The 22,241-nt window shown below is 40.6% G+C and overlaps 1 protein-coding gene across 4 annotated transcripts in view; it reads left to right on the top strand.

Annotated features, from left to right (window-relative positions):
* Positions 1-610: 610 nt before the first annotated feature.
* The window catches only part of EGF (epidermal growth factor), a 98,662-nt gene continuing 77,031 nt past the window's right edge, over positions 611-22,241 (top strand). For 2 of the 4 annotated variants that reach the window (XM_034771517.1, XM_034771516.1), the window contains exons 1-3: positions 611-1,243; positions 16,913-17,044; positions 21,347-21,546. In XM_034771517.1, coding sequence (XP_034627408.1) covers positions 1,117-1,243; positions 16,913-17,044; positions 21,347-21,546 — 459 coding nt within the window. In that variant the 5' untranslated portion in view covers positions 611-1,116. The remainder of the gene's footprint in view (positions 1,244-16,912; positions 17,045-21,346; positions 21,547-22,241) is intronic. The other 2 variants (XM_034771515.1, XM_034771518.1) reach the window with 1 other exon arrangement.

The following is a 22,241-nucleotide window of genomic DNA, read 5'->3' on the forward strand; positions in this document are numbered from 1 at the left end:
TGTGAAAAGTGGGTGTAAAAGGCCACTGTGTCAGAATGGTAGCCTCTGTGCACAGATATCAATGACTACAGCAGGTGCAAAACAGGGCAGAATCAGACCACATGTTGTCTCAGTTCCTGACAGTAACTATCTGCCTGTGATTGTGAAAGAACGATTGGCCAAATTCAGACTGATGTAAGTGGTTGCCAGTTCTGAATTTGACCCTAATGTAATCCAACTTTCCAGGCAAAAATATACCTCAGGGAAACTGGAAGATTATATTTTTTTTCTGTTTATGCACAAATATGGATTTAGGATAAAGTTTCTGGTAATGAAACATATGATGTTATTAATATGAATGACTAGTTATTCATACACTATGTATGTACAGTCATAATTAAGTCTGGATACAGCTGCTGAGAAGCTAAAGTACAGCCAGTGTTAAGCAGGTAGCTGCTAGGCACCAGGGACTGCTTTTTTACAATACTGATTATTTATTATGCCCGGTGGGATATCTGCACTTTGACTGGCTTCCCTGTAGTACAGAACTGACAACATTACTATTTGCAAACACAGGCTTCACTCAAGTGGCACTAAAAAGAGAAGAGGTGGGGCAAGCACAGCTTTAAAAAGGAATGGGGAGTCATTCCCAGTTTGTATATAAAGAGAAACTATGTTTTAGGAGGGATAATACCTATAGATAGCTACCCCCAAACTCATTTAAGGTCCGTGGTGGGCACTTTCACAGCTTTTCTGTTTTTAAGATTTATTCCACAGCTTTGCTTGTTGCAAGGAAATTTGCAGTGATCCTCGTGAGCTTTGCTTTTAAGCTGTGTTAAATTTGTGGCAAGGGTGTCAGGCATTTCATACTTGACTTAAGAAAAAAAAAAGAGAGAGAGAGGAAACGTGTGTGTGGAAGAAATCTTGCTGGAATTTCCTCAAAGGTTGTAGTAGGGACTGAAGTGACAAGAAAAGCAAGACAGGGATAAAAAACTGTGGGGGATTGTGAAAAGATGTCCCATTGCATAAAGCTGGCTGTTGTAGAAACACTCTGGGAATACACATGTTCATCTTGTCGTGGATATGACTGAGTACAAGCAAGTTGCTCTCTATTAACAGTTCAAAAAGCATAAGATTATGTTTCTCGTACTTACTGCTTTTTTGCCAGTATTTTTCAAAATTGATTTTGTTAGCCTCTCAGTTTTACAGCACTGGAACTGTCCCAGGGGATACCAATTGGGGAATGAAAACTCCACTTGTATAGGTAAGTAGTGACTTTTACTTTAGACCATTCAAATGTTAAGGGAAGCTGCATTTTTTTATCCTCTTACCTGAGTTTCATGTGCTTTTGGTTTTTACGTAATGTGTTTGCATTACTATGATTGGCTTGATAAATCAACTTTTATATATTTTTGTTTCCCACAACTAACAGGATTGCTAGTCCTTTATTTTTATACCAAAACTAGCCAATGCCAATTTAGCTATCTGAAAGCAATCTGTAAGAGAAATATTAATATTATTAGTAAAGAGATTTGAACTGTCCCTGGTTACCCCGTTTTGTTTTTATGTGTGTCTCTGTAATGTGTGTGTATATCCATACACTTTTATTGATATATATATATATATATATATATATATATATATATACACACACACACATATACACACACAGAGTGATACATATATAGACAAATACATATGTCTATATATGTATTATTTGGTGTGTGTGTGTGTGTATATATATAGAGAACTTTTTTTTAAAGATATCTAGCTTACATCTCATGCTACATGAGTCAAGAACCTATTTGGTATCATATTATGCTAAAAGGCACTGGTAAAAATGGATGTCATGGTAATATTAGTTTCATCTTAGTGAAATTAAGATTTATGAATTGGGAGCCCTTTCTCCTGACAGCCTGAAGTTGAGGACAGAACTTTAAGATTGTGGAAAGGCAGAGCCAGTGCTGTATTGGGCTATATGGCAAGGGAGGGAGGAAAAATTCTGGAAGTTTTCAAGGAAGGAACCCAAATATTAGAAGCTAACCCCTTTCCTTGGTTTTCTAGTGCGTCAGAAGCTCTGACTCAGTTCTTGACAAGATTCCAGTGATTTAATAACAGGTGCCTCTTGGTATGTTCTGCCAAGAAATGGCAACTTGTAAACAGAACACAAAAGCATTCATGCTAAATGTCTTACTGTTAAGAAAAAAGGAGCAAGACATACAAGTACAAGGTATACAAATAATAAACTTACCTGAAGGCTTTTCAGAGACTGAGGTGCATTTCATCACTCCTTTGGGAGTTCAGTATGATGCGTATGGGCCTTATTGTGTTCTCACTTACACGAGAATAACCCTATTGAACTAAAGGATGTTTCCTGGGTATAATTTAGAGCAGACGTTGGCCACTGAAGTTTAAAAGTCTATAAAGATGCATTCTTTCTTCTTTTTCTTGCAGTTGACTCAGTTGCACCTTTACTTTATATTTATTAATCTCCAGAAAAGTGAGAAATGCTTTGCTATCTCCTCTTCTTTTCTATAGAGAATGAGACACACTCCATTCTATTTTTCATACTGTACTTGGAGAGATTTCTTTTTTAAACACCTCAACCACCAGAGCAGCTGGCGAGTAGCTCAGCAAGACACTGAGGAAATAGTCATACAATCTGTAGCTATAAAGTAACCTGGTAGAAGTATGTATTTTTTGCAATAGCTAAGCCTACCAGTAGATTATGTGATCACGGGTGTTGTATGATGTCAAGTAACATGTTGCTGTTCAGAGTATATGGAAATTGAAATGAAATGGGCTGGAATCTGCGCTCAGTTATAGCCTATTGAGGTGGGTGTTATTGAGGGCAGAATTTGGCACAGCGCATAGTAGTGAAGAACAACACTTATGTGGAATGGCTTTTGATCTTTTAAATCCCTCTCTTTATTTTCTTCTGACACAAGATTTCAGTTATATGACTGTAGAACTGTTAATGTTTGAGTCCCTGCAATAATTACACGAATCTGATTAGCAAATAAAAGGTGCTGTGCAAACATGTGCCGGGAAGCTGAGGGCGGGTGCTGAAGGCAACTCAGGGGACAAATGTGGAGAGTGGGTCTCATGACTCATACTGGCAAACTGTGAACAATGACAATGCTAGATAGAACTTGACAAACATCTTTGTCATCTGTAGGTCATAACAAATATACCGGTTATTAATCAGTGCTACTGACATTGTCTGTTTTCCTGTTAACGTATCAGCATCACATCAGCCATAAAGGCCTTCACCAAAATGAGAAGGCAACAACTCTATAATTAGTGCTTTTTGCAACAGCTCTCTCTTTATCAGAAAGAACACAGGCTTTTCTAGATTTGTTGTTAAATTTTATTACTACTGATTCGGGGCTAGCTTGGGATAGCCTTATTCACACTGTAGTACTTTACTCCTTGAATTGTTTCATTGATTTCAAGGGATGTTCAAAGATCAAGGTGCTACTTATTGTAAAGTTATCATAATCTGGCCCTAAATATTTTAAAATAGCTTTGTAAGGCAGTTTATTTGAATCCACCAAATCAATGAATGGCCCTGCCCCCTCAAGTGAGGGAGGGGCCACAGAACCCAGAACTCCATAGATTATTGGGAACAAGCAATAAAAAACCAGGGAGACCAAAACAAGGGCTTATTCGGTCCCTGGACCAAATCTTCTGAACTGTAGGGGAGGAAGAGGATGTTATATACTTTATTCTGTAATTATAAAATTATATCACCATTTACAAAAAATTAATGGTTTTACGCCCTGAACCCTTGTGGGTAGGGAAGCACCTAGTCAGACTGCAGGACTGGGGCTCTAGTTACCAGTTGGTAACTCATCTCTCTCTCTCCTAGATCTTAGTGAATACATGTAAACTTTCACCTGTACAGGAAAAGCAGTTTCAGCCATACAGGCGTTGTGCTCCTTTGTACCACAGTCAGAATGCATACCCAGTGTCAGGTTTCTAGAGGAGCTTTACTTCCCAGCACAGTAGACAACCATTTACCTGCATCACTCATATTTTTGAAAGAGCTGTAGTACATATGCTACTACAGTTGTTTGCTTATGTTTAGTAACCTTCTGCCAGCCATGCTAGTTAAACATTTTGCCTTCATAATGCATGAAAGGACATTTGATGGGAATCTTGAAAATACTCAACAGAAGATATTTTCCACAGGGGTCTTATCCAAATCTCATTGAAGTCAACTGAAAGACTGCCACTGACTTCAGTGGGCATTGGATCAGGCTTTATATGAATAAATACCATCTTTATGGATTAAAATTTGCAGCATCGTTGAAAATTGAGGTATGAACAAGAAGTAACCAGGAAATATTGACAAAGTGTTCTGTGGCACCTTATAGACTAACAGAAGTATTGGAGCATAAGCTTTCGTGGGTGAATACCCACTTCGTCAGACGCAGTGGGTAGTCACCCACGAAAGCTTATGCTCCAATACTTCTGTTAGTTTATAAGGTGCCACAGGACACTTTGTTGCTTTTTACAGATCCAGACTAACATGGCTACCTCTCTGATACAGGAAATATTGGAAACTAATATCACATCTCTCATGGGGCCTTCTCCTGGAAGGTGCCAAGTGCTCTCAACTCGCATTGACTTCAAGGATAACATTTCTTGTCTAAAGGAACTTTGGATGGTGTTTTACTAGGGACAGGTAAGTCAGACTGATAGAATGAAGCTATCTTAGCTTTCCTTATCAGTATTTTGTTTGGTGAGGACTAGCAGGCATTAGTGTTGTGTCCAGTTTTATGTTAAGATTTTCAGAAGTAGACAGTGATTTTGGGTGCCTCAGATTTTAGGTGTCTAGCTTGACACACTTTTAAAAAGGCCTGATTTTCAGAAAATGCTGAGCTCTTTCAAAAAAGGGGCAAAAATAACAATGAGATTTACCTTGGAAAAAGGCAAGCTAATAATAATAATAATAAAATTAAGAATGCGTTCAGTAACAGAGAAATAAGGGAAGTAATGATTATTGGGTGAAATTTTTCAGACAAAACTTTTTTTGAAGAAAAATGCAGATTCAGGTTGACTGAAACATTTAGTGAATTCTTGCTGAATTTGCCAAATTGTTTTGGTCAAAATTTTTTTTTTTAAATTGACACAATTAGTTTCAGTGTTTTTGAAATTAAGTATTTTGATTCAGAATAACTTTTTTGTTTTAGAATGGTAGTTCAATTTTATTTTAAAAAATAAACCCTCAAAAATAAACCTGCATTTTGGGTTGTATGAAATGTTTTTTGTTTGACGCCAAACAATTTTTTTAAAAACTTTTTTGGCTGGTCAAAACATTTGAAAAAATTTCATTTCATGTTGCCCTGAAATGATTTTTGTAAATTTTTCAGTTCAGCCAGTGATCCAAAAAATTGATTATTTGCATAGCTCTAGTAGAGATGCATAAAAATTGGATGTTTGATTCAGAACACCTGTAAGGACTGTGTATCTGACTCTCTGGATACTAACTTGCCCTTACCGTTTGTTTTCCTGATCCAGCCCCAAATTGAAAATAGCCTGTTTGCCAGTTCTGGCACAGACATGGCCACGCTCTTGAGATTTGGGTCCAAGATTGAAAAAGTTTAATGAAGACAGTTTCTTTCTGTGAGATTTCTGCCATTTTCAGTTGATAGCCCTTAAGAGCAGCTTGAGAGATTTTGCACCATTGACACTCAGCCCAAAATCTGATTCAGTTTCATACCCAAACCAAAGCTTAAATTCACTCTGCTTTCAGATCCAAAGGCCACCTCCTTAGCCCTACTCCACTGAAAAAGTCCAAGGATCGATAATCTCTGTATCATACTTACATGGCTCCTGTTATCATAGTATATCAGAACCTTCTGATCTTTAATATATTTATCCTCACAACACTCCTGTGAGGTAGGGCAGTGCTGTTATATCCCAGTTTTACAGATGGGGGCCTGCGGCACACAGAGACTTAGTGACTTGTCTATGGTCACACAAATAGTCTATTGCAGAGCAATATAATATATGCATGTAGTATAAATGCATTAAACCTGGGTCTCCCTGGTTCCAGACTAGCACCCTACCACTGGACCATCCATCCTTCTGGGAGCAATGGACAGGTGATATACATGTTTGCAATTATGATTATAACAAAATCAGGATTCCTGTAAGTGTGCTAAGTGCTTTAATGGAAAAGATATAAGCTCATAGGGGCAAGAATCACCAGGGTATTGCTCATGTCTCTTAGATTGGCCACAAGTATTTTATTGCTGTGGGTGCTGTAGTAGATGCAGTCTAGATGTAAAATTAGCAGAACAAAATCAAGCTTATCACAGCTCACTGTGTTATTGCATATCTTTGGAATAGCCTTGGACATATGGTGTATCTGTCAAGAGAAGCTGGTCAAGGGTCCACATGTCAGAGGAAGGTTAAGAAGCTGACCCTTGGGGTCTTTTTACCAATGCCCAATAGAAATATTAGCCTTGATCCTCCACTGCATCTGAGCTCATGTCTAGGGGGGTGAACATTAGGGAGCTCATTAAGGCTCCCTGATTCTGGATTGGCAGACTCCAGCATGAGTTAGAGAATCTAGGGCTGCCGTGACTTATACCAATAAGGTTCCCAATGGAGCTGGGGAGGATCGGCAAGTTGCCTGTTTCTTTCCCCTAACCAAATGACCTCCTCTGCTTTGCCAGTGTCTTCTCCCCACATGCTGAGTGGAGGGCAACTTGTGCAGCTTTATGCCAATGAGGAGTCTCCCTTCCACTGGAGATTTCTCTGCGGGTCTGAATGGCACACAGTAACCCAAGTAGAACTGAGAATCTGGCCCATAGTCTTTTACAGATGGACAAGCAGCACGCTTGTTTGTTTTGCTTAATTAGCTCATCAGAATTGATTTTGACACCTGCTCCTTCGATTCCACCAGCCTAAGACTCAAGAGGTCGGTGTTACAGTCTCAGATTGGCATGCCAGTTTCTGCTGCTACTTCATAGTAGTGCCATTTCTTTTTTCATTTCTTGCTCTCCTTAGGCCTTTAAACAGTACAATTTTAGCATAAGAGGTCACCACTGGGATTTTTTCATCCTTCAAATGAATTTTATGTTTTTGCTTGTTGATAAAATTGTGATGGTGACTAGATATAATGGGCTGAATTAATCTCTGGTGGAACTCCACAGGAGCCAAACTTCAGTGAGGTCGCATTTGTAAGTAAATGAAGGCAGACTGACTCACAGCCTTCACACACACACTGCTTCTCTGCATCCCTGCCAAGCATGCTAATGCTTCACCTTCTCTGAGCAGAGCATTTCTCAGGACTCTCAATAAACTGGAATATTTGTATGTAAGGGCATTGAGCATTGCCAGCATCACGATGACATGATTCATGGTTTTCACCGATTCTCAAGGCATTCTCTGCATAAAGAAGTCTTTGACTACAGAGCAGCACCTCATTCTTCTATTTAGAGCTGCCTGTCAGAGCACTGCAGACAGCCTTTGTGTTCACTAAGCCGATTTCTTTCACAGGGAAAAGTTCTCATTAGTTGTTGCTGGGATACATAAAGCAGCTCCGGCAGGATGTCAGCTGCACTTCCCTTTGGCACAAATAGTGCAGGTGAAGGAGAATATGTATGTTGCACCTGGTGGGCAGTTTTAGGATCAGTTTCTCCCAGAGTTTAAGAAATAACCTTTTTACTTCTTAAACTTTGCACAGAGAGGAGCGACCATATTCAGTATTGGGCTATCGTCTGTTTTACTGCAATACGATGAGAACATATACAGAGACCCAATACATTCAGTAGTACCCCTGTGTACTACTGGCACCGCATCTTTGCTATTGTAATAAATGTTCTCTGATAGCAGAAAGTGGGTTATTAATATGCCTCTGATTTTATATTCAACAATTATTCTTTAACTATAGTATGCTTTCAGTTAAGGTGCTTGTTCACTCATCAGGGGGATTTTCTTTTTCATGTGAACTTTGGTGGCGATGAAAGGTGCCAGATTGACAGCCATAAATTCTGAAATTCCTTGTCTGTCCGCAAAACAAATACAACAGAGGGAAGTGTAAATTCCCTCACCCTGACCAGCCAGTGTGCCCTTACCTGGAGGAACTATTTCTTAGTTTCATCGAGTTTAAGGCCAGGAGGTAACAGTAGATCATCTAGTCTGGCCTCCTGTATAACACAGGCCATTACATTCCACCCAGTTACCCCTGTTTTGAGCCTAACAACTTGAGTTTGACTAAATTACATCTTCCAGAAAGGCCTTCAATCTGGATTTGAAGACATCAGCAGATGAAGAATCCACCACTTCCCATGATAGCTTTTTCCAGTGGTTAATCACGCTCTCTGTTAAAAAATTGTGCCTAATTTCTAATTTTAATTTGTCTGGCTTCACCTTCCAGACGTTGGTTCTTATTATCCTTTCTTTGCTAGAGCTAAATGGTCCTGTAGCCCATTAGCAGTCCCTCAAATGATCCAGTCCCTGCAGATGGGAGTTACAAGAGTTGCTCTTATTAATACTAATGAGAGTCAAGTATCAGAGGGGTAGCCGTGTTAGTCTGAATCTGTAAAAAGCAACAGAGGGTCCTGTGGCACCTTCTGTTAGTCTTAAAGGTGCCACAGGACCCTCTGTTGCTTTTTACTAATGAGAGTGACACTCACCTATAATCCCCACCCCCCTCTAGTGCTCCTGTGAGAGAATACACCACCAAAAGTCGATTCCTTGAAGAACAAGAGGATAAGTTCCATTCATAATGCTGGGATGAGTCATCAATTATATTGTATACATGTCAGCTGGTCATGTCTGATAGAAACACTGGTTTCGGGGAGGGCACATTAGTTACCAATTTTTTTTGGTTGTTGTCTTATCTGTTGCTCACAGGTGCCTTTCACTGGTACTTAATTTGCTATGTCTGTTATATGATGTAGTTTGGCTCTTGACCCTCTAGACTGAAAGTGTCCAGTTAAGTGGTTACTCTGATAAGACAAATTACTGCATGATTCAGAGGGCTTTGGAATGGATATTTGATTACTCAACAGGAATTTAAAATCAGCTTTTTGCTGTGTATTCTCAGACTCATACAAAGCTTGTTTTTACATTGTAGTTGTGTGGCATTTTATTTAATGTCAAACAGCATTATGTTTAATGACTAAAGGCTTGTCTTTGCTCTGTATATTTGATGGAAAATAATATTGAAATTCACTGTAGCTTAGCTTGTAAACATTCCTCTTTGAAACGCTTTTTCTCCTTTTATTCTCTCTGCATCAACTCCTTAGCCAATCTCAGGGCTGCAGGCAATATGAGATTGCAGGATGAGCCCCCCTCAAACCCTCATTCTCCTTTGGTATTCACGGATTACTCCCTCTTTGCCAACAAACAGGCAAACATTTTTCATGGCAATAGGTGGCACAGCCTCAGAAAAGCTATGACTGGCTGCTGGCTATTTGTAGGGTGATTTACTTCACTCAGGAAAGGAAAGGAAAGGTTGCAGCAGAACAAATAGGAGCTGCTGCTTGGATCATCAACCTTGGGCAATTGAAAATGCGTTGCATGCAGCCTTTATCCACCACTCTTGTGGGGCCCAGCTGAGTAGAGCTTGGTAATGAAGGACAGTTGCCATATTCTTGATCCCTGTGTGGCACAGAGTGGCACAATAAACCCATCCGAGCTAATGTATCCCTCGTTGCTTCTGTTTTAAATAGAGACAGGTAATTAAATCACAACAAGTGAAAAGTACTTCACTTAGGAAGGAAAAATCAAATGCACAACTACAAGACTGAGAATAACTGGCTCTGTGGTAGCACTGCTGAAAGGGATCTGGTGATTATGGTGGAGCTCAAATTGAATATGCGTCAACAATGTGATGTGGTTGTGAAAAAAGAAAATATCATTCTGGGATGTGTCATATGTAAGACAAAGGAGGTAATTGTCCCACTTTTCTCAGTATTGATGAGGCGTCAGCTGGAATACTGTGTCTGATTCGGGGTGCACACTTTAGGAAAGATGTGAATAAATTGGAAAGAGTCCAGAGGAGCGCAACAGAAAACACCATCTTGGCCACTATGGATGTAGAAGCCCTTTACACCAACATTTCCACACAAAGATGGACTACAAGCCATCAGGAACAGTATCCCCAATAATGTCACGGCAAACCTGGTGGCTGAACTTTGTGACTTTGTCCTCACCCACAACTATTTCACATTTGTATACCTCCAAGTCAGCGGCACTGCTATGGGTACCCACATGGCCCCACAATATGCCAACCTTTTTATGGCTGACTTAGAACAACGCTTCCTCAGCTCTCGTTCCCTAACGCCCCTACTCCACTTGCAGTACACTGATGACATCTTCATCATCTGGACCCATGGAAAAGAAGCCCTTGAGGAATCCCACCATGATTTCAACAATTTCCATCCCACTATCAACCTCAGCCCAGACCAGTCCACACAAGAGATCCACTTCCTGGGCACTACAGAGCTAATAAGTGATGGTCACATAAACACCACCCTATACTGGAAACCTACTGACCATTATACTTACCTATATGCCTCCAGCTTTCATTCAGACCACACCACATGATCCATTGTCTACAGCCAAGCTCTAAGATACAATCGCATTTGCTCCAAACCCCTCAGAGACAAACACTTTATCAAGCAAGGTACAACTACAATACCCACCTGCCGAAGTGAAGGAACAGATTGACAGAGCCAGAAGTCACCTACTACAGGACAGGCCCAACAAAGAAAGTAACAGAACGCCACTAGCCTTCATCTTCAGCCCCCAACTAAAACCTCTCTAGCGCATCATCAAGGATCTACAACCTATCCTGAAGGATGATCCTTCACTCTCACAGATCTTGGGAGACAGGCCAGTCCTCGTTTACAGACAGCCCCCCAACCTGAAGCAAATACTCACCAGCAACCACACACCACACAACAAAAACCCTAACCCAGGAACCTATCCTTGCAACAAAGCCTGTTGCCAACTCTGTCCACATATCTATTCAGGGGACACCATCATAGGACCTAATCACATTAGCCATACTATCAGAGGCTCATTCACCTGCATGTCTACCGATGTGATATATGCCATCGTGTGCCAGCAATGCCCCTCTGCCATGTACATTGGCCAAACCGGACAGTCTCTACTCAAAAGAATAAATGGACACAAATCAGACATCAAGAATTATAACATTCAAAAACCAGTTGGAGAACACTTCAACCTCCCTGGTCACTCAATTACAGACCTCAAAGTTGCAATACTCCAACAAAAAATCTTCAAAAACAGACTCCAACGAGAAATTGCAGAATTGGAATTAATTTGCAAACTGGACACCATTAAATTAGACTTGCATTACACAAAGTAAAACCTATTTCCCCGTGCTAATTTTTCCCCCCTACTGTTACTCACACCTTCTTGTCAACTGTTGGAAATGGGCCATCCTGATTATCACTACAAAAGTTTTTTTTCTCCTGCTGATAATAGCCCACCTTAATTGATTACTCTTATTATAGCTAGTATGGCAACACCCATTTTTTCATGTCCTCTGTGTGTGTGTGTGTGTGTGTGTGTATATATATATATATATATATATATCTTCCTACTGTATTTTCCACTGCATACATCTGATGAAGTGGGTTTTAGCCCACGAAAGCTTATGCTCAAATTAATTTGTTAGTCTCTAAGGTGCCACAAGTACTCCTCGTTCTTTTTGCTGATACAGACTAACATGACTACCCCTCTGAGAAATGATAATAGATTTAGGAAATCTGGTCTATGAGGAAAGGTTAAAAAGGCCTGTTTAGTCCTGAGAAAAGACTGAGGTGGACCTGTTAACAGTCTTCAAGTATGTAAAAAGGACAGTAATTGTTCCCCATGTCCGCTGAAGGTAGGACAAGTAGTAATGGACTTAATCTGCAGCAAGGGAAGTTTAGGTCAGATATTAGGAAAAACTTTCTAACCACAAGGGTAGTTAAACTCTGGAATAGGTTTCTAAGGGAGTTTATGGAATCCCCATCACTGGAGGTTTTTAAGAACAGGTTGGACAAACACCTGTCAGGGATGGTCTATTTGGTCCTGATTCAGCACAGCAGGGCTGGACTTGATGGCTTCTCGAGATGTGAACCTTCCAGCCTGACCTTTCTATGATTCTATAATTTGATCCTCCCAAATGGCAATACTGCTGGCACTCAAATTAAAGGCCCAAATCCTGCAGCCTTTATTCATTTGAAACTGTTGTGTTTTGACTGACAAAGGGCTGCAAGGTTTAGTCCCAAGCATCCTAGATGCAGCTTCCTAATAGCTATAACTATCCTAAGAATCTGCTTAGCAACATGTTGGAAGGAAACTTTTGTTGAAGTTGCTCTTTTGTCTAACTTATTTCAATGCATGTACGCCATGAAGGGACAATGAATCTGCTTGACCTGGCCTAACACTGTGACGTTTAGGGGACATTCACAGTAGCATTTTGCAGAGTTCAATGTGGTAGGCTAATAACCTTCATGTAGAGGTTTAGGAAGAAGGAAAAGAAGGCTTTCTTTGCAAAGGATGCATATTGAAATAAATGATATACAAAAGGACAGTATGGTAGGAATCTGTCTCAAAAGACTACTATCAAAATCAATCATATAACCAGATATTTCAAAAGAAAACGTTTAGAAGAAATTGAGGAGAGGGGCTTGTTATATAATAATTATTACTAAGCTTTCTGAGGAAGTAGCTGTCTAGCTAGAGGTTTATGAAGTCCCCACTACTGTAGCATGTGAGCACCTCGCAAACAGTAGTGAACTTCTCCTCACAACAAACCCAGGGTCTAGGAAAGTTATTATTCCCATTTTGCAGTTGGGAACTTAAGGAACAAAACAGCAGAACTTCCATTGTATAAAGATGGCATAGAGCCAAAGTAGCAGTTCTGTGCTTCTTCCACCCAGCCCCTAGCAAAGGGGTCCTGTCTGAGGGATGAGTGGCATGACCAGGGTGAATCTTTGCTCCAGCTATCTCCAGTTGCCAGAACAGCATATTTGGGCATCTGCATGTAAATTAGAGCAGTCTTTAAGCGACTGTAACTACGCTAGGGAGTTAACAGGCCTCAGAATCCAGGGGGATCATAAAAGTGGTATAAAAAAACCACGTGTGCCCCAAAATTTGCTGTTTATTTTCCTTCGGTGTGCAACATATTGAGAATGAAATAAGATGGGGCACTTTGGCTCATAGTTCCTAGATCTGAATGCCAGGGCTTACTTAGTAGAGTGTCCCTGGCTTTGGAATTCAGTTCTCCCATTGGTCTGAAAAGTGAGAGTCCATTCACCTACAGGGCAGAGTACGTTGCTCATCTGTTTTTCAGACTTTTCCCTAAGTGCTTATGGTGATAGCTGGATTATCTTTAGGGCTAATGTCATCCAGCATAATATTATGCATAAAATATATGTAAATTTGTCCAGTGACTGATGGTCAGGTTTCATAAATTCAAAATAAAAAAAAATGATGCCACTGATTCTGTCACTAGATTTTGTATTGGTAAAGAGCAGGAGGAAGTACGATTTTATGGTTCTCTTTTGTTTTATGTTGCAGAGTTCCTCTGTGTAGCCAGCTAAACATGTTGGCAATCCGCTCTGAACAACATACTGCTGTGTGTTTCACTGTATATTTGAGTAAAAGGCTTGTACATGGGTAGAAGGCATTTCTTGTTTTTCTCTATACTGGGCAGCTACAGAACTTTTGGAATGGGCTTTATATGCAGTTATTATTATTTGTCATGTATATACTGCTGTACGGCTCATGCTGTCTAACTTGGGGAAATATAATACACCGAATAACAGTTTAATAAACAATAGGTGCAGATGTTGGAGCTCTATGCCAGGAGTTTTTTTAAGGAGAAAGGAAAGTTGCTTGTCACAAGAGAAGTGGGAGGCAGTTCAAAGCATGGGGGCAGGATGGCATGATAGAAGGTGTGAAGCAGAGATTGAGGGAAGAGAGTTTGAAGAGAGCAAGGGGAAATGAGTTTAGATCTGGGCTATGTTTTCAAAAGTCTCAATTCAGCCTTCACTTCTGCGCACAAACACTTGTAATCACCCTTTTTGATGCATTATCCCTTATTCGCGTACATTCTAGAACTTACAAATGCAAAATCCAGTTTCATGAAGTCGGTGCTTAATTTGCACACACAGAGGGGGTTTGTATTTGTAAAGTCTGTTGTTTTTGCGCTAAAGTGATAGTGTGAGAAACCTGTGCACAAAAATGATTTGTGCACACACAGTAGTGCACCTCCCAAGGGAAGCCACATTTCAAAATGTAAACCTGATTTATTTTACCCACTGAGGAGCAGCTTTTCCTTCACAGCCCAGCAGCTAAAAAAGGATTGGAGCACCTCCTGACATAGTTACCTTATACTGATGGTTCTGATTCAGACATATCTGAAGCACTGAAAGTTGCTGCCTCTATGGTATCTGCTGTTGGTGCCTTTGTGCTTGAAGACACTGGGGCAGAGATTACACTCTCCAGTGGCTGAAATGGAATTACTGAGGAAGGGGAATGTAGAAGCCAATAAAAGTGGAAGTAAGATCGCCTGTATTAGATCACTTCCACGTAGGCGAGGCGGTTTATTTGCAATTAAAAAAAAGATAGATTTAATGCTGGGTTTGCTCCACCTAATTAATTGGAGAAATTGTTCAAGAACAGCTGAGTTTTTTGAAAAACTTGAACCTTTGTTATGATGCAAGGATCAAGGTCAGTTTCTTGAGCTATCTGGAGAGGAAGTGCAATAGCTGTGTCCCTGATTATCGAAAGCACCTTAAATCAAGTCTCTCTACCGGTATACTGCGATGCATGACTAGGAGTTTTCTTGATCATATTTGAACTAGAGGAGTATTCACACAGCCTTCAGTGAATTCCCAAAGCCCTCTTTCAGTTTGCACTGGGCTAAAATTAAAATTTGGGATGGGTTCTCCAGGTTTTCTCTTGTTTGGTTGTTGCAAAGTCTAGGTCAGGAATATAGAAGGAAAATCCTCAGCAACCTATGCAGTGACTATAATTCTCTGAACTGTATTCCTGACTTTTTAGGAAAAGATGTGTTCAGGAATCTGTGTCCTTTTTGTCTTGCAATCAGTTGCAACCCTTTTCAAATGCTCTCTTGCTGCATTTTCTGTTTGTGTACATTCTTGTACTTACCATGTTGATAAATTGCCAAAAAGAAGCCTTTGATATGCTTTTTTCTCCCTTCATAATGGACAGAAAAATGGATTTTATGCAGGGTAAAAGTCATTAATTAAGAGCACCTTATATGTCTGTACCAGTTAGCTTCCTCTAATGTACGCTAACAAATACATAAGACCCTGATGGTTCTAAGCGCTGAACACCTACTGAGTGTTGCCATCAGCTGCATTTGATTTCAGTCGGAACTGAGGGCTCTCTGTATTCTGTGGATGTGCTCCTCACAGGAGTGGTCCCTAAGTGTTTAATTCCTTTCCCCATATATACCACCAAATAAAACCTGCTCTTCAGGAATGACCTTATTTTCCAAAAGTCCTTCACTCTTGTAGCTGTTGCGTCAGTCCCGATAATACAGCATAAATACATCAAGCATTTTGTTGATTCCTGAAGGCTCTAGACTAATCTGTCAGTTAAGAAGTCAGTGTTTCTAACTGATTCACTGGTTGCACTGGACTGGTGTTTGGTTTGGGCTTGTTGCTCTCAGAACTCAAAGGGTCTGATTTTAATATGCAAGACTCAGCTGAATCCCAAATGTCCTAGATGCACTTTAAAATGGGAATGCCTTGACATTCAGGAACAGAGGGTCCTGTGGCACCTTTGAGACTAACAGAAGTATTGGGAGCATAAGCTTTCGTGGGTAAGAACTTCACTTCTTCAGATGCAAGATGCAGGACCCTCTGTTGCTTTTTACAGATTCAGACTAACACGGCTACCCCTCTGATACTTGACATTCAGGCATGTTTTACAATGCCTACTGCAGAAGGGGAGGTTGTGGGGGGAGAACTGGCAGGGAGAAGTCAGGCAGCTGCAGACTGAGGTAGTGTGTCAAAATTCATTTAGCAAATTATAATGTCAACCTCAGAAACAAACAAGAGCAGGGGACAAATACATTCCTTTTTGCCTGTGAAGCTACTGAACATTAGTTTAGAATGGAGAGTTGTTAGTTACAATGGATAGTCATAAGATAGAAGGGGGATTTCCCTGGCTTGTCCCTTACAAATAAATCACTGAACAAACCCCTTGTAGTAACAAAGCTATATAATATGATTAATGGAATGTCATTCTGTGTGGTCACTCTGAAGCCTAAAATGTCTGAGTCAGTGTGCACAATGAAAATAGCTGCAAGTATGGGTTAGAGTTCTTTTTGATCAAAATATCACCAGGTTTCATGGCCTGTTACTGTCCAATTTTGAAGTTCTCAGCCATTTTTATTATGAATTACACTTGTGCAGCATACAGCTAGAGAGAGGCATGTATCTATGCCATGCCAAGAGTCTTCTAGACCATTGTGATAGCACAGGTAACAACCAATCACCACCCTTACTCTATGGCTAGTTTCAACAATTTCAGCACAACACAACCCACTCACAACAACACAACCGGCACACACAATAACCCCAAATACACACATGCCCTCTCTGCAGCACACACCCTTCATTCGCCTCCATGCACTCCCAGCACAACACAATCCACACACACAAATCAACACAACTCTCTCAGCACAACACCCACAGTCTCCTACCTCACTTATACTTACCATAAGCTTGACTGACAAAGCCACAGACCCATTGCTAATGATACCATATAGTCATCCTACTCTTTTAATAATGGGAGATTAAAAATCTGTAGTTAACACGTTATAGTATAGACTAGCTGAGTCATATACATGCTTTCTTTTAGTATTTTTTTCTGTTTTGCCTGCTGAATTCCCCTGTATGTACTTGTATTTCAGATATTGATGAATGCCTTGAAGGTGGTCTAGGTACTTGTGGCCAAACCTGTGTCAATGTTCCAGGGTCCTATCTGTGCTCCTGTTTGCCTGGCTACACTCTGGATAATGACAAGTGGTCCTGTTATGCTGATGGTAAGATAATATTTTTAAATTGCTGAAAGGAGCTTTATCATTTTATCTATCAGTATAGCATCAGTTCACAATGTGAAAACATTCCAGGCTAGTCTGCTCCCAGCACTGACTTGACATAACTCAGCTATTGGACAAGGAGTGGGAAAAAGTCATGTGCTGATTAAACAACTGCCACAGCTAACATAACATTAAAGTGGAAAGTGAGCTTACTGGAGTGGGCTCCTGCTCTGGTGTTAGCGTGACAGTTCACACACAAAACATAAAGTGTGGTTGTGGTAAGAAAAATGAGCATGTAAAAATGAATCCTTCTTACTTAACAGACCAGCTCCCTGTCTCTGTGCAGAGTCATAGCATCCATCCATTCACCCACCCCTCTCCTAACTAACCCTCCTAATATTATCGCTCCCTCCCCAAAATCATGGCACTAACATGACATTTGCTGCCATCACATTGTTCACTGTCTGTGTGTTCTACCCCTTTCCCTTATACCCTGTCTGTCTTGTCTATTTAGAATGTAAGCTCTTTGGGGCAGGAACTGTCTACTCTTTTGTTTGTAGAGTCCTAGTTCAATGGGATCCCAGTCTTGGTTGAGCGCTAGGCACTGCCTTAATAAACATGATTAATAATAACTTCTCTCATGTCCAATACTGAGCACTTGTGGCACTTGTGACCAAATCAAGTTTGAATACATTTTACTCCTGGTAACTTCCCAGTGCCAGTATAGCTAAGGAAGACTGAACTGGATTGGGTCTGGCTCACAAATCAACAACAGAATTGTTAGCTCTTTTCTAGCTTTAGCATCTTCCTCACACTGTTGATGAAGTGTGAGCCAGACAGAAACAAGCTTGACTTTTGGATCCCAGGCTGAGGTCACAAGGCTACAAGCAGCACAGACAGTTTAAAAGAAGCATTTTTATTTTATATTTACTTGTCCAGATCAAATGTACATAGTTTACACCAAGGAGAGGAAAATAATGTAGCCTCACAATGCCATCTGTGCACAGATGCTTTTCGGAGAACAGTCCCACATTAAATTGAAAATGATACCAGAGAACATCATTATTTTTATAAGGGATAGTTTCAATGTTTAAAACACTATTCCAAAAGGGCTCCTGGAGCTGCTGTTTGGGTAATTTTCTGTGCTTCTTTGTAAGAATAATACGAGTATCAAGCCCTAGTCCTGTATCTTTTATATCAGATATAAACAATCTGTATCAGATATGATATGTGGACAGTCAAAGGAGAGGTGGCTTTTCACTTCAGGGATTGTCAACATGGGGCAGAAGCCTTGCAGCTCATATCTCCATCTCTGGATATAAATTACTCAGTAGGAAACCCATCAAACAAAATTCCTTCATGTTTTATAGATTGTAAACACTTTGGGGGCAGAGACTGTCTCTTTCTGTCTGTTTGTACAGCACCTGATACAATGATGCTCCAAACTTGATTGGTGTCTCTGGACGATAACGTAGTATAAACATTAAATAATAACAACAACAACAGGGAACCCAAACAAAACAAAATTCCTCAATGTGGTCAATTCCCCTTCAGTTAGAGCCCTCAATTAAACTACTGTTGTGAGTAATTCACTGACTGGAGAGGACAAAAACAAAATATATGTAAACTCTTGGTCAGTGGAGTAATTGGCAAAAATGCAAGCAGTACAGCTGTCAGGTTCCTGAGACAAATCAACCTTGCTGCAGTTCAACATTCATTTACCATTTACGTAAACCAAGTCTACATAGTTGAAATAGTCTCACATGGATTTGCGCAGTGCAAACAGCAGAAAAAGAGAGTCACTAACATCCTAGAAGCAGCTGTTATAATTGGGTAATACCTTGAAAACTCCAAGTACAAAAAAGCCCATGATACAAATCAGTGTGCTGGTCAACTTCCTCATGTACAACAATAAACCAAATCTTGCGTTCCGGTCAAAAACTGCTGCCTAACCTGCTATTCGAAAGCAGAATCAAACTCAGAATCCTGAGGGGTAAGGAGTCCCATTATCTTGATGGGAGGTGGATAAGGCACAGAGTTTTATTTGTCTACCTTCACCTTGCAAGTGTTATGCATCTTGAGGACATCTAGTTCAAGTGTATAGGAATGATGACAACTGAGTTTAGAACCAAAGCTTATGCCTAATATTAAAAAGAATTTTTTAAAAAGTTTATGAAACCTATTATTGAAACTGATGTACTTATTCATCCTTGTGAATGTTAAAAGTACGTCAGTGAAAACTGGTGGTAGGGTGTGGGTTTGAGGGATTTAAAATTTCCCCTTCAGTATTGGAAACTAAACCGAAGAGGTGAATGGATGACTATTATAGCTGTAATATATATGGGGGTGATTCCCATGTTACACATTTCAGGATAACTTTATTAATAGATTTCACATGCATCTTCCCCCTCTTCATGTGCTCTGACCAGTTTCAGACACCTTTTAAACATACACACACAAACTACCTTTAAAATGTTTATTGCTTTCCCCTCCAAATGTGGTTTGGTGGCAAATTAATTATTAGGCAGCAGCCTGATATGCAAGACATTTTTAAAAAAAATGAAAGGCTGAATTATGACTGGCATAATGAAGCTCCTTCTCTCACCAGCATATCAGTCAATAAGCAGTTGCTTGTACTACCTGAGTGAAAAGAAACGTGTACTGCTTGCAACGCTGCACATGCCAAACTGACCCTGTTTGGTCACGGTCAGGGGGTTATCATATCTCTCATCCCTTCTGACTCTGGCTAGAGCCTCTAGGGCTGTGCTGTTGGGAATGCATGGTGATACTTTTCTATCAGGGTAGACAGCCTCTCTGCTAAAAGCCCTCATCTCTGAAAAAGAAATCCACAAACAGGTTGAGGTATGGAAATGCACAGTTAGGGCACCTAAACAACCTTAACTCTGCCCTATAGGGGGAATCATGAAGGTAAAATAAATCTAACAAGACCATAAATTGGTTTAATGTAAATTGGTGCCACAGACACACTAATGTACAAATCAAAGTCATATGGCTATTTCATGATGTCAGTACAGGGCAGAGTTAAGGTTGTTTGGGTGCCCTAACTATGCATTTCCATTCCTTACCTTTAACCTCAGTTCTGGATTCCCTGAGTTTAGGATACTTGCAGCAGTAAGTTAGTAATGTGCTCTCAACCCTAACTTCATCTTAATGTGGATTGTGTCTGGGAATTAATGGTAATAACTAGTGGCTGCATGAGTCTGTATGTGCAGCTCTTTCCTGGTGCCCATGAGCTACCTATGCTCAGACCTGGCCAGCCTCTGCTACTTGGCACCAGGACCTTCATCCCCCAGTGTGGAGATCTGAAAGGACTCTCTGGTTCTCTCTCTGTGGTTAGGGCTTGGACTGCTCTAACCAAAGAGAGAGCAATCTAGGAGGATACTAACCATACAGATGCAGCCACTCAGGGCTAGTCAGTGCTGTAGCCATCTCTCTCTAGGCTCAGGAGATGGGGAGCCCCCATCACCAGCATACCAATGGGCCAGGAGCCCAGCTAGAGCATCCCCCAGCTGCTGGTAGGAGGCAGCCAGATCCCACTCCCAGCCCAAGGCAACTGGTGGCAGAGCCTCAAGGGGAAACTAGAAATCCCTGAACAACAGCTCAGGGGGAGCCCGCAGCCAGCAGGAACATAGGAATTCCTGTGTTCCTAAAGCTTGTTCTATGCTGCCTATCAGGTTTATCAAGAGAGTTGCTGTTGTCTGTGTTATTAAAGAGCTCCATATTTATCAAATATCCAGATTAGAGCATTGAATCATTTGTATGAAGTCTTCAGATTTCTGGGCCCTGAGAGGTGTGCTATAGTAGACATGTAGGCATGTCAATTCTTGAAAATCTTGGCTTTACTCAGTAATTGCTTTATTTTGATTTTCCATTTAGTAGCATCGTACCTCTCAGCTGCTAAAGCTCAAAGATGGCCCCACACAGTTTGACTGAGACCCAAAATGAGGGTCACCAAAAATAGGATTCATCCAGGAAACTTAAAATGCTGTGGGATTCCATCTTTCAGTGTAAATAACTCTTTCTGTGTCCTCTGTTTCATGAGTCTGTAATTTTTTATTCTGTTGATTTTCAACAATAAAAAGTGAGGGGGCATCACATTTGTGTGAAACATAGATAACTCTGGGACTAAAATGGGTGGTGACCCTTTGAATGCAGAACATTGTGAGGTATGAGTATTATAAGTTCCTCCCAACTCTGTGACGGGCATAGTGCTGAAAAGAATTTAGTGTCATGAAAGAAAAAAACCTATGTATGACCACATTTCTTCCATCCCTTCCCCCCCAGATCCTGCCCCATTCCTAATTTTTAGCCATGGAAATGCCATCTTTAGAATTGATGGAGAGGGGACCAATCACAAACGGCTAGTCGCCAATGCTGGCGTATCAGTGCTCATAGATTTTCATTACAAAGAAGAGAAAATGTATTGGGTGGACTCTGAAAAAGGGCTTCTGCAACGAGTGTACCTGAATGGCACAAAACAAGAGGTAAGCAGGTAATTGCCATGGGATTCTCCAAGAAACCATGTATAATAACAAATCTGATGTGAGGAGCTACTCTTCAGATACAGTGGTGCAATTTCTGCTTACAGATTTGCAATTGTAGCATTGAAGTGTGCGTCCCTGGCACACTAGCCTTGGCAGCAACAGGGAGGTCTGTGTTCAGTGGGCTACCCCACTGGCATTCACAATACATGTGATCTCTTTAATAAGGTGAGGGGATGGTGATAGAATAAAGGCTATGGGGAGGAAATTCAGACAAATCTAGGTTTGTTGTTCTCGCAGACAGTACTAATTTCTGCCAGCTTTAAATATATCACTGGAATTGTGGGATTTTCTCAAATAGACTTTTTCAGAAACCCAAGCTGGCATGGCTAGTATGAAGAGAATGTACGTAACTCCCCAGACATTTTTCTAGAAACTACTAATTGAGACCTAAGGTTACATGAACACTCCTTTCAGCCTTACCTCTCTTGCTCAGAAACAGCTGTGCTCTATATCTGACTAAGGTTGTGTGGCAAAGACAAAGGAACTTCAGCACTTCCAGACTCCAAGATGCTGTCAGTTCTGCAGTGGACTACAATGAACACCTCATAGGTGAACTCCTGTGTCTACATGCAGCCTCATTGACTTATCCTGCATATATGAACTTGAAGGATTAGGGCTTTTCCAGTGTGTGAATG

Source organism: Trachemys scripta, chromosome 5 (genome assembly GCF_013100865.1).
Source record: "Trachemys scripta elegans isolate TJP31775 chromosome 5, CAS_Tse_1.0, whole genome shotgun sequence".
In the NCBI taxonomy this organism is placed as follows: Eukaryota; Metazoa; Chordata; order Testudines; family Emydidae; genus Trachemys; species Trachemys scripta.